The 13,197-nt window shown below is 33.5% G+C and overlaps 1 protein-coding gene across 2 annotated transcripts in view; it reads left to right on the top strand.

Annotated features, from left to right (window-relative positions):
- The window catches only part of Mindy2 (MINDY lysine 48 deubiquitinase 2), an 81,319-nt gene that overhangs the window by 50,402 nt on the left and 17,720 nt on the right, over positions 1–13,197 (top strand). The window contains exons 5-6 of one of the 2 annotated variants that reach the window (XM_005316621.5): positions 1,748–1,850; positions 11,101–11,243. The exons of the other annotated variant lie outside the window; for it this stretch is intronic. Coding sequence (XP_005316678.1) covers positions 1,748–1,850; positions 11,101–11,243 — 246 coding nt within the window. The remainder of the gene's footprint in view (positions 1–1,747; positions 1,851–11,100; positions 11,244–13,197) is intronic. 2 annotated transcript variants of the gene reach the window in all.

Raw genomic sequence — 13,197 nt, 5'->3', positions numbered from 1 at the left:
CCCTTAAATTTTTAATTAAGCATCTAAGTTCTCATGTTGAAGGAATCAAAAATAGAAGTCATAGATATGGTTTTTTTTGTGTGTGTGATTTTCATAGAGTAATAGCCCAAGGATTTTCTCTCAAAGAAAAGATCTTATTTGGTTTTCCATCAAAAGACTGAAAAGTGAGTACATCTTTGTATTTTAAGTTAACATGAAATGTATAAGATACATATATAACATTTCCCACAACTTCCTGCTTTGGGTTTTTCTTTTTCTTTTACTTTACTTTCTCTTATTTTATTGTAGTGTGTGGTAGTGGGGGTCAAACCTAAGGCCTCTTACATGCTAGGCAAGTTCTCTACCACTAAGCTACAAATCCAACCCTTTTTATTTTGAGACAGGTCATCTAAGTTGCCCAGGTTGCCCTTGAACTTATGATCAAGTAACCTGAGCCTGGAACTTTTTTAGATCTTTTAAATTAACCCCCTTGTTTGAGAGGCGCCATCCAGAGTATTACTTGCACAGATATATGTCAAGAACTATGATATTCAGGGCTGGGGATGTGGCTCAAGCGGTAGCGCGCTCGACTGGCATGCGTGCGGCCCGGGTTCGATCCTCCAGCACCACATACAAACAAAGATGTTGTGTCCGCCAATAACTAAAAAATAAATAAATATTTAAAAAAAAAAAAGAACTATGATATTCAAAGAATAAATATTCAAAATGATCATTTAGATGTAGGAAGAAACATTTCTTATTTTTCGATTATTTTTCTTTGCATCATTATTTAATTTGTATTTTTGTTTTATTGTGTGGTTAACATATTAATACCATGATGCATGTATATAATTTAAAAGTAAATATAAATGTATTTTTTAAGGATATGAAGATAAAGTTGTTTGGGCAACAGAAACTTTTTTTCTTCAATAGTCAAAGCAAAGATTAATGGAAGGAAAGTACAGACACCCAATTACATTTCTTAAAGCTTAAAAGTTTGAATTTACTTTCCTTCTATACCTGTAAAGACAAAGATTAAATAAGAATCCTGATGCAAATGTTGTTCTTGATTAATATATATTAACCTTCCTCCAGGAAAACAACATTAGTTATATATGTTCATATTTCCACTACGCTTTTCTAGAAACTAAATAATAAATAAAATGGAAGGACTTTGTTAACCCTATGAATTAGGAAATTTATATTTGCCTTGCTTTAAATGTGAGCCATTTTTAGTTAAAATAAACTGCAGTTTTTTTATTTTTCCTATTGAAATAAACCACATTTATTTTAATCACTTAAGTACATCTTTTTAACCCTAATAAATAAAGTTGTGATGCACACCTATAATCTCATCTACTTGGAAGACTGAGGCCGGGGAACCACAAGTTCAAGGCCAGCATGGGCAACTTAGAATAAATAAAAAGGACTGGTGGTATATCTCAGTGCTTGGGACCCTGGGTTTAATTCCCAGAACCTCAAAAAACAAACAATAAACAAAAAATAAAGTTGCATGTGATAATCTGATTTTATAATTTTTGCATAATTGAAATACAACTTTGTAGTATCTTATATAATGTATTACATCAAGCTATAAAAAAAATTGGAAACTGTTTTGTGTTGTTTTCAGTGCTGATTTTCTTTTTCATAAGTATTACTTTTATATTTATTATTGTATTAGAATAAAAATCTTAAAAAAGTGATTTGGATTTCTTTTGTTATTGTTTCTAATTTACCATGATTAGTGAGATAGTCATTTGTTTTCTAGATTGATGACATTGTAAAAGCTGTTGGTAACTGCAGCTACAACCAACTAGTGGAGAAGATCATCTCTTGTAAGCAATCAGACAATAGTGAGCTGGTTAGTGAAGGTGGGTGAGTGTTGCTACTACTTGACTTTTTTATTCTTGGCAAAATAATTTGTCTTAAAATTTAATATCTTTCAAATTTCTTACATAGGACTTCTAAAAATACAAGTGATACTACTTGTAGGAATTAAGCAATCATTCATAAAAGTGCCAGTGAAAGATTTTTCCTAGAATCCTTTTCACTTGGCTTATAAAATCAGGCCTGGATGCTAAAAAGTCTTTGGAATCACTTGCAAGCTTTGGTATGGTCAATTACTCAGAGGTGATAATTACTTTGTTTAAAGGATTATTATCTGGTAGGACTGGGTAGATTTTATAATCTATTATGAGCACTTCAGTTGACAGAAATGAGTATTATGTTGCTTAAGTATTCTTTTTTAACAGACCTCTCCCTTATAAGACAGTATATTAAATCCCTATTCTGTATCAGAATATGTCTATGTATATTAGTAGCTCACTGAAATTACCAAATTCCTCTTTACAAAAGCAGCTTAATATTTTTTTCAGCTGTGTTCCAGTCAATTATGGGAGAAGCTGATTTAAAACCAGAAAGGCTATCAGGAACCACAACACTTGGATATACCTTTCCTACCACATACTTCATTTTTTCATAAATAAACACAGATAATGAAGCTTCTATTTTTTTTAGAAGGATAAACAAAAAAGAAATCAAGAGAATCAAGGGATAAGTTTCATTCTGCCTCAGAAACACTTCTTTTATGTAAGGTATAATAAAAAGTGATACATCTTGGGGCTAGGGTTGTAGTTTAGTGGTAAAACACTTGCCTAGCATGTGTAAGGCCCTGGGTTCCATCCCCAGCACCACATAAAACTAAATAAACAAAATAAAGGTGTTGTGTCCATCTTTAAAAAAAAAATTGATACATCTTTTAAAATCAAAGCAAATGACTACAAGAATATATAAAAGATGCGTACACAAATCCACATTATATTAATTATCAGAATGCAACTAATTATATTATTCACTTATTTAGAAATTTGACACATTTATGCAGGTGTTAAGAAAATACATGATATTTAATTGCGGTTGATCCCCTGGTCTTTTATTTGCAAAAAACATATGGATCATTGACTTAGATGACAACTTTCACTAAAACTTAAGGCAAAAAACTTAAATTTTAAGAAGGAACATTAAATTAGTGTACTAGTACTATTCTTGTAGCATTGCAGTCTGGCTTGGGAAAAATACTGTCACAGTTTTCTCAGCAGTTTCTTACCCTAAAATCTCAAGGAAATAATCTCCCTCTATAGTGGCATATAATTTTCAGTTAATATATACTAAGCATATTTATTGATTAATTCTTTCATATACAAATTCTGTAATAGTGAAATTATGCATAATAGTTTTTCATATTAAAAAATAATTATATGTGGAATTCAGTATAATTAAAAAACTAAACTAGTTTTTTGTTTATAAAAAATTACAAAAACTTTTATAAGGTGGTAAGAAATCATGCATCAGAAAGAAAAGACCACAGCCAGGCATAGTGGTGCACACCTGTAATCCCAGAAACTGGGGAGACTGAGGCAGGAAACAAGTTCTAAGACAGCCAGGGCAATTTAATGAGACCTTTTCTCAAAAAAAAAATTGAAAGGGCTGGGATGTAGCTCAGTGGTAGAACATTTACCTAGCATGTATGATTTTTATTTATCAATAGCATTTATCTTTCCTCCATCATTTTTCTTCATCATGTTCTCTTGGCATTAGCTTTTTGTTGATGGAATAATAAACCTAAGAAAAACAAAATAGAGGAGGAAAGATTTCTTTTTTACTCAAAGGTTTTAATATATGGTTGGCTGGCTCCATTGTTTTCACCCAGGTGGGGGAAAGGGTGGATGACGAGAAATAGCCTTCCAGGGACTTATTTCCTCCAATAGGCCCCTACAGTTTCCCTCATCATCCAATCACTTCCCCAGATCCCCAACTCTGCATTTCATATCCAAGCCATAGCACTCTTGGATATATAGTGTTCTTTTTTTTTTTGAAAATTTTTTTAATATTTAATTTTTAGTATTTGGCAGACACAACATATTTGTTTGTATGTGGTGCTGAGGATCGAACCTGGGCCGCATGCATGCCAGGCGTGCGCGCTACCACTTGAGCCACATCCCCAGCCCGGATATATAGTGTTCAATGAAGTAGTCTGCTTTGTTTTTCTATTTAGCCTTCAACTGTACCTTTAAAAAAAAAAAAAAATTATTTTATTTTTTTGCAGTTGTAGATGGACAGCATAGCTAGCTTTCTTTCTTTCTCTATCTTTCTCTCTTTCTCTCTTTCCTTCTTTCCTTCTTTCCTTCTTTCTCTTTCCCTCCCTCCCTCCCTCCCTCCCTTCCTTTCTTCCTTCCTTCCTTCCTTCCTTCGGAATCCAGTGACACACGTGCCAGGCAAGCACTCTACCACTGAGCTACAATCACAGCTTGATTCCTTTTGAATCAGTAAAATATGCCAGACTGGTTTGTTTCTAATTTTAAAAGCTTTGGTCATAGATGATAATTATTTTTTTTTTTCAAACATTTCATTTGTTATCAAGGTGCAGGGTGCAGGAAATACTTTTAGTAACTTTTTTTTTTTTTTTTTTAGGAAAAAAATGTTATTTAGCTGACATAGAATTAGAAAGTCTTTCAACTTCTTTTATATAATGTTCATTTTATTTTGGTGCTGACACTTTATAAGAAAAAGCATAGAACTTTTACGTGTACATAGAATACATATTATTTGCTACTTCTTTCAAATGTCAATACTTTCTGATCTAGTTAAAAGGATGGATTGTGTCATAACACCAACATCAATAAGGAAAAAAAAATAGTACCTGCTGCCAGACTTCACTAGAGCTTGAATTTTAATTCCAGATACTCTCTTAGGAATAATTGTTTTTTTAAACAATTTTTCTTAGGATAATGATATGCTTATAAAAATAATTCCAGGATATTTGTTCAATTAACCAAAAATTTATTGAAACTGTATTATATGGTGTAAACACTAAATAGTGTAGATTGAATCACATTTTTTTATTAAATAATATTAGTTTCTTTTTTCTTCAGCTTTTATTTTTGAGAATCTCAAACCCACAAAAGAGTTGGGACAGCACAATGAACATTTATATTCACTTTTCTTAAATTCACCAATTATTATCATATTGAATATTTGCTTTTTTCTATATTTCTGCACACACACACATTTTTGCCCTAAAAATCATGACAATTAGTTGCAAGTATCATAGTACTTTTTTTAACCCACCAGTGCTTCATCATTTGTCTCCAAAGAAAAAGAAATTCACCTGTTTAAGGTCTTCTTTATAATCACAATATCATTATCTCATGCAATTTAGCGTTGATACGGTATTACCTAATATAAGGTTAATATTTAGAATTTTTTAGTTTTTCCGATAATATCCCTTAAAGCTTTAATTTTTTTCAGTGTAGGCTCTAATCAAAGATCAATTAGTTGTCTTTAGTTTCCTATAATATAGAAGAGATTCCTAATGTTTTTCCTTTTTTTTTTCTTTCCTGCTTTAAAAAAAAAAAATACTGTGAAATTGACTTTTAATTTCAATAGTCCAAGCCAGTTGTTTTATAAAATAGCTCTTAATATGGATTTATCTGATTGTTTCCTCATAAGTAGGTTTAAATTATATATTCTTGGCAGTATGCTGCATAGATAACATTGTGTTCTTCCTAAGGCATAAAATCAGGGGGCACATGGCTGATTATCCCATTATTGGTGATGTTTAATTTGATCAAGGTACAGGCCAAATTTTCATTGTACAGATTTCCTTTTTCCTTTATAATTAATAAGTAACCAGTGTTGTTCTGCACTGAAACTGTGAATGTCCTGTTCTTAATAAATCATTTGCCCAGGAAATTGTGTATCCATCTACTCTTGCCTTAATTATTTCTGTGGTGGTTATGATACTTTTATTATTCTATCTACATTTATTATTATTCTTTTGTAAAAGATGGTTTTCTCTTTTCTTCCCCATCCCTCGATAAAAAAAGAATAACAATAATATCAACATAAACTCATGGATTCTTTTTTTTATTTTTATTTTTGAGTACTGGGGATTGAACTCAGGAGCACTCGACCACTGAGCACATCCCCAGCCCTATTTCATATTTTATTTGGAGACAGGGTCTCACTGAGTTGTTTAGCACATTTTTGCTGAAGCTAGCTGACTTTGAATTCACAATCCTCCTGCTCAGCTTCGCAAGCCAGTCATGGATTCTTAATTAGGATGTTATAGTTCATTATTATTATAATTATTCTTTTTGACACTTAAATTGTTCCAGATGTGGCCATTAGGATGCCTTCACATTGGGTCCCATGTTCTGCTAAATCCTTATCATTTTTTGAGCCCTTTATTTTTTGGCACAATGAAATGTTCTTGTCTCCCTCCTGCTTCCCTGGAACCATATAAGTCTCCATCTTTATATATATATATATTTGAGAGAGAGAGAGAATTTTAATATTTATTTTTTAGTTATCGTTGGACACAACATCTTTGTTTGTATGTGGTGCTGAGGATCAAACCTGGGCCGCACTCATGCCACGCAAGCGCGCTACCGCTTGAGCCACATCCCTGGCCCAAAGTCTCCATCTTTTTAAAGAAAATCTGAGCATTTGTCACATGAAAAAATTGTTTTGTGGCTAAATGTGGAGGTGGCTGTAATGCCAGCAATTCGGGAGGGTGAGATAGGAGGATTTTGAGTTCAAAGCCAGCCCCAGCAACTTAGCAAGGCCCTAAGCAACTTAGCAAGGAAAAAAGAGAGAGAGAGAAAGTGTTTTGCCTCTCCTCTTGTGGAAAAAAACACATTAATGTTTATGATTTTTGAAATTTGAAATTACAAAAAGAAAATTAACAATATGTTTAAAGCTGTCACAGTGACAAAGTTCTGACCAAGCTTAAATTTGCCTTAAAAACAAAACTCTGATGTCTGTGTCAGCTTTATCCAAGCTTAAATTTGAATGCAAATCTCAGACAAGATTACATCTAGGCAATATATTTAAGAATATAAATTGTTTCCTTTCCTCCTATTTCTACTTTCTATTCCTTTTTGCCTAACTTTAGTGCTTCTCTTCCTAACTTCACCTTCTTTAAGGGAATAAGAGCATTCATATTCCCTAATAACTTTCTAGTAACAGAAAAAAAATTGATAAATCTAATTTATAATTGAATTTCTGAATATAAGAAATATTTTTGAGTATAATGATCTTGTTAGGAAAAAAAAGTGATATTGGCCGGGCACAATGGTACATCCCTGTAATCCCAGCAGTTTAGGAGTCTGAGGCAGGAGGATTGTGAGTTCAGAGCCAACCTCAGCAAAAGTGAGACACTAAGCAACTCAGTGAGACCCTGTCTCCAAATAAAACACAATGTGGCTCAGTGGTTGAGTGCCCAGAGTTCAATCTCCATACTCCCCAAAAAAGTGATATATGTTCATGTGAAAATGTATAATAACAAATCCTACCATTATTTACAACTATAACGTACCAATTAAAATATAGAAAAAGAATTTTTAAGAAAGAGTGCTTAATTTAAATTTATTTTCAGTAATAATCTTTTAATATTATCATTATATTAGTGGCTTTTTACCTTTAGTATCACTATATCTGTAAAAAGTTGAAATGTAATCTGAATGCTGCAAATAAACTCTATATTATTTGAAATGCTGGTATTTGAAGCAATACATTTAAGTAAATACTATATAACATGGAGTTATATACCAACATTTGTTTAATTCATCATAGAAATTTGGACCTAGATTAGTCTTTTCAATACTCTACTATAACCACTGCTTTACAGATGCAGAATTGGGAAATACTGTGTTTTGTAATTTTTAATAGTTATTGCTTTGTAATTTAAGGACCCATGTATTTATGATCATCTGCACTAAATCTTTTTTTTTTTTTTTTTTTTTTTTAGAATTTTAACATTTATTTTTTCTTAGTTCTCAGCGGACACAACATCTTTGTTGGTATGTGGTGCTGCTGAGGATCGAACCCGGGCCGCATGCATGCTAGGCGAGCGCGCTACCGCCTGAGCCACATCCCCAGCCCTGCACTAAATCTTTAAATGTTTTAATATCAGTTTTAATAAGTCTCCTGGATTCCAGTCTTACCATAACTAGTTTAATGTCCTTGAGCAAGTCATTTATTCTCTGTGAGTCTAACTCCTGTTTTGTAAAAAAAAAAAAAAAAAAAGACAAAAATGTAGCTAAGACTTTTCTAGCAAAGACCTTTCTAGCATTAAATATTTGAATTTCACACTAACATGAGGTTAATGTACTGTATGTCCTCTGAATTTTTGTATCTGTATTTGGCAAGGGGAAAGGAGACTACGACACTACCACTGAGCTACATTCCCAGCTCTTTTTGCTTTAAGATGGTCTCACAAAGTTACTTAGTGCCTTGCTAAGTGGCTGAGACTAACCTCAAACTTGCAATTCTCCTGCCTCAGCCTCTGAGCCACTAGGATTACAAGCATGTGCTACCACACCTGGCTTTTTGTATCTTTTTATTTTTTTAAAGGGGTTTGGAGAGAATGTATGTGAGTGACTGTGAAAAGAGTATTTAGAAACATCTTTCTGAAAGAAGCATTTAGGGGGCTGGGTTGTAGTTGCAAGACCCTGGGTTCGATCCTTAGCACCACATAAAAATAAATAAATAAATACAGGTAAAAAAAAAAGAAGCATTTAACAATGTGGATATTATAGACAGGAGTGGTATTTTGCAGCATAAACAAAATGCTTCATTTTTAAAACTATATATTCTACTTGGTAAAAGTTTGCAGTTATGCTATCAATTTCCTTTGATTGTAGCCTCCTTTAACTTTTGCACTTCCCTTCCTACCTTAATCAAGTCCTTGGAATAGTGTGTGTATTTTTAACATTTTTACAACCATTTTGCAGCTTGAAGTGCTATGGCTTGTTACCAAGGAATACACAGGCAGTTGAATAAATACATTACCTAGCCTTCTGGCCTGCCAACTTTCTACCAGGTTTATTTATTTATTTATATATGACAGCAGAATGCATTACAATTCTTATTACACATATAGAGCACAATTTTTCATGTCTTCATACCTATACTTTGGATAATAATGATCATCTCATTCCCCAAGTTTATTTTCAATTTCTTATTGAGGCATTAGTTTCTTATTACAGATTCATCTTTATTCCCTATATCTGCACCTCTCAGCTTACTTATAAAACTCTTTAGAAGAACCTCCCCACTTAGTGCTCCTGAGACATTTTTTTTCTACTAAAGGAAGAGGAAAAGAAGGGAAAGAGAAATACATGTTTCAAAAAATATTTATACAGTTGATTCTCATTGTTTGCAGTGGTAATGTTTTATGTTGAACAAGGAATTAGTGAACGCTAAAGTATTGTTCCTAGGCAAGAAAATTTTTTTTGGGGGGGGAGCGTGTTTGGGAGGGGGCGTTTAAGCACTGAGGCACATTCCTTTCCTTCTTATTTTTTATTTTGAGACAGGGTTTCACTGAGATGCTTAGGGCCTCACTAAATTGCTCAGTCTGGGTTTGAACTTATGATCCTCCTGCCTCAGCTTCCTGAGCTACTGTGATTATAGGTGTGCACTACTAAGCCTGGCTTGGTTAGATCATTTTTTATCAACCAGTCAACAACCTTATTTTATGAGTGTTTCTGTTTTAAAATACTTTATTTAATAATATACTATTGATTCATTGACATTAAACTCAGAGCCAACAACACTATAATTCATGCCTAAACAAAGCTTATCCGACATTTATTTTCTCCATCACAGCCTTTCTCCACTTAGTACCAGCTATTACATTAACCTTACACTTGAGTGACAGTTGGGTGGGGGCAATATTTCAAACAGAAAAAACACCAACAAAACGTACAAAAATATGAAAAACATGACACTAAATAGACCATGAAAAGGACACTTGTCTATGGTATGAGCTGAAATAACAAGGCAGAGTGTTACTGGGCAATTCAGATTTTTTGGCTATCCTCAGATATCCCCAAATGACCATTGAAGTGCTATGAGTATTGATTTTTAGGTATTTTTTTTAAATATTTATTTATTTATTTTAGTTATCGGCAGACACAACATCTTTGTTTTTTGTATGTGGTGCTGAGGATCGAACCTGGGCCGCACGCATGCCAGACGAGCGTGCTACCGCTTGAGCCACATCCCCAGCCCCTGATTTTTAGGTATTTATAAATAACTTTTAGCTAGTACATGAACTCATTCAACTGTACCATATATCTTTTAAAATAAAATTCAGACAACTTGGGGCTGGGGATATGGCTCAAGTAGTAGCGCGATTGCCTGGCATGTGTGAGGCACTGGGTTCGATCCTCAGCATGCATAAAAATAAAATAAAGATATTGTGTCCACCTAAAGCTAAAAACTAAATATTTTTTAAAAATTCAGATAACTTCTGTATATTTCATTCTGTTTCAGAAAGAAAAGAGATAATATCTATTTCTAAACTTTGTATATCTACATAATGAGTGGCATGTGTTGGAGGAGATTAGGATAAAAATGGCACCAACTATCCTACTGCTTTCTGTTGAGTTTTATGCCTACTTTTAGATTTAAGGAAAGAATTTAACAATTTACACTTGAGAATTATCTGGGATCTCTGTTAAAAGCTCAGGACTACTTAAGTAACAATTTTTTAGGCAATTTGTCTTAAGGTAATTTGTGAAGGCTACTTGTAATTTCTAAACATCTCACCATTGGGGCAGTAGATGTTGGACATACATCTTTCCTACCCACATTTTAAATTGCTAACTCCTTGGTTTTTAATTTATTTATATATATATATATATATTGTTGTTGTTGTTGTTGTAGATGGACATAATATCTTTATTTATTTTATTTATTTTATGTGGTGCTGAGGATCAAACCCAGTGCCTCACATGTGTGAAGCAGGTGCTATATCACAGAGCTATATCCTCAGCCCCATTTGTATTTGTTTTAAGGGGTTTTAGTTTAATTAAAGTGTCTGTGTCTTTTATTATAAGCTGTCACCTAACAGTTTATTTAGGATGGGAACAACTGTAGATATAACTTCTATACCTAAATTAGAAAGATGAATCTCCAATTTGGGGCCACCATCATAGGAAAAGTTTTATATTGATTGGACTTGAACACAATATTAATAGAAAAGAGTAATTTTTAATTTTGAAATTCTTCTTCCATCTACTATTGTACATCTAATATTGTGCATTGGTTCCATAGGCTTTGTAGCTGAGCAGTTTCTAAATAATACAGCCACTCAACTGACATACCATGGATTATGTGAACTAACTTCAACCGTTCAGGAAGGAGAACTTTGTGTGTTCTTTCGGAATAATCATTTTAGCACCATGACCAAATACAAGGTATGATATAGAAATAGCTATTCAGTTATTATTCTAAGTCAAAGGAGCTTGATTTAGAGATATTGTTTGATTTTCTTCAAAATAAAAGATTATAGGATAGTATTCCTTAACTATCAAATTATGAAAGTAATTATTAAATACTTTTAGGATGGAATGGATTAGCAATTGTTCACAGATTACCACATTAAAAAATATTTATTTTCTAGAAGGGGGAGATAATATCCTAGAAGTAGAAAGAACTAGGGTGACTTTTAATAATGGATGCTTGTGAAGTAAACACTAAGATTTATCTGTGCACACCTATAATCTATTCAAGAGGCTGCAGTAGGAATATCATTGTGTTCAAGGCCAGCCTGTACAACATGGTAAGACCCAATATTTATTTTTTTTTTAATTTTTTTATTAGCTACATATGACATTACATTGATCTTGGCAATTCATACATTTGAATCATTGGGATATAATTTCTCATTTTTCTAATTGTACAGATTGCAGAATCACACTGGTCATAGAGTCTATATTCATACAGCAGTCATAATGTCTATTCTATTCTGCTGCCCTTCCTATCCCCCCTACTCCTCCCCTCCCCTCCCATCATTTCTCTCTATCCAATCTAATGTGACACACTATTTTTTTCTTTTTCTCATCACAATATCATACATGTATTCTGTATAACGATAAGGTTCTCCTTCCATCTTCTGTGCAACTCCCCTTCTCCCTCTTTTTTCCTCCCACCTCTCTTCCCTATTTAGTGGTAGTCTTCCTCTCATGCTCTTCCTCCCTATCCCATTTTGAGTCACCCCCCTTATATCAGAGAAGACATTTGTTTTGTAGGGATTGGCTAATTTAGCATAATCTGCTCCAATGCCATCCATTTCCCTGCAAATGCCATGATTTTGTTATTTTTTAGTGTTGAGTAATATTCCATTGTGTATAAATTCCACATTTTTTAATCCATTCCTCTATTGAAGGGCATCTAGGTTGGTTCCACATTCTAGCTATTGTGAATTGTGCTACTATAAACATTGATGTGGCTATGTCTCTGTAGTATGCTCTTTTTAGGTCTTTTAGGTATAGACCGAGAAGAGGAATAGCTGGGTCAAGTGGTGGTCCCATTCCCAGCTTTCCAAGGAATCTCTATACTGCTTTCCAAATTGGCTGCACCAATTTGCAGTCCCACCAGCAATGTATGAGTGTACCTCCCCCACCCACATCCTCGCCAGCACCTGTTGTTGTTTGACTTCATAATGGCTGCCATTCTTATTAGAGTGAAATGGTATCTTAGAGTAGTTTTAATTTGCATTTCTCTGATTGCTAGAAATGGTGAGCATTTTTCGTGTATTTGTTCTGAGAAGTGTCTGTTCAGGTCCTTGGCCCATTTGTTGATTGGGTTATTTATTTTTTTGTTGTTTAACTTTTTGAATTCTTTGTATACTCTAGAGATTAGAGCTCTATCTAATGTGTGAAGGGTAAAAATTTGTTCCCAGGATGTAGGCTCCCTATTCACCTCACATATTATTTCTCTTGCTGAGAAAAAACTTTTTAGTTTGAATTCGTCCCATTTGTTGATTCTTGATTTTAACTCTTGGGCTATAGGTGTCTTATTAAGGAATTTGGGGCCTGCCCCCATGTGATGGAGATTAAGGCCAACTTTTTCCTCTATTAGGCGCAAAGTCTCTGGTTTGATTCCTAGCTTCTTGATCCATTTTGAGTTAACTTTTGTGCATGGTAAGAGAAAGGGATTCAGTTTCATTTTGTTGCATATGGATTTCCAGTTCTCCCAGCACCATTTGTTGAAAATGCTATCCTTTCTCCATTGCATGCTCATGTATGATGTTGTGAGGAGAAAAAATAAAAATAAAAGAAGTGTGTCACATTAGATTGGGTGAGAAATTTGATAGGAGCGGGGGAGGGGAAGGGCAGCAGAATAAAATAGACATTATTATTGCTGTAT

Source organism: Ictidomys tridecemlineatus, chromosome 5 (genome assembly GCF_052094955.1).
Source record: "Ictidomys tridecemlineatus isolate mIctTri1 chromosome 5, mIctTri1.hap1, whole genome shotgun sequence".
Taxonomy (NCBI): Eukaryota; Metazoa; Chordata; class Mammalia; order Rodentia; family Sciuridae; genus Ictidomys; species Ictidomys tridecemlineatus.
This window is presented reverse-complemented; position numbering and strand designations above follow the sequence as displayed.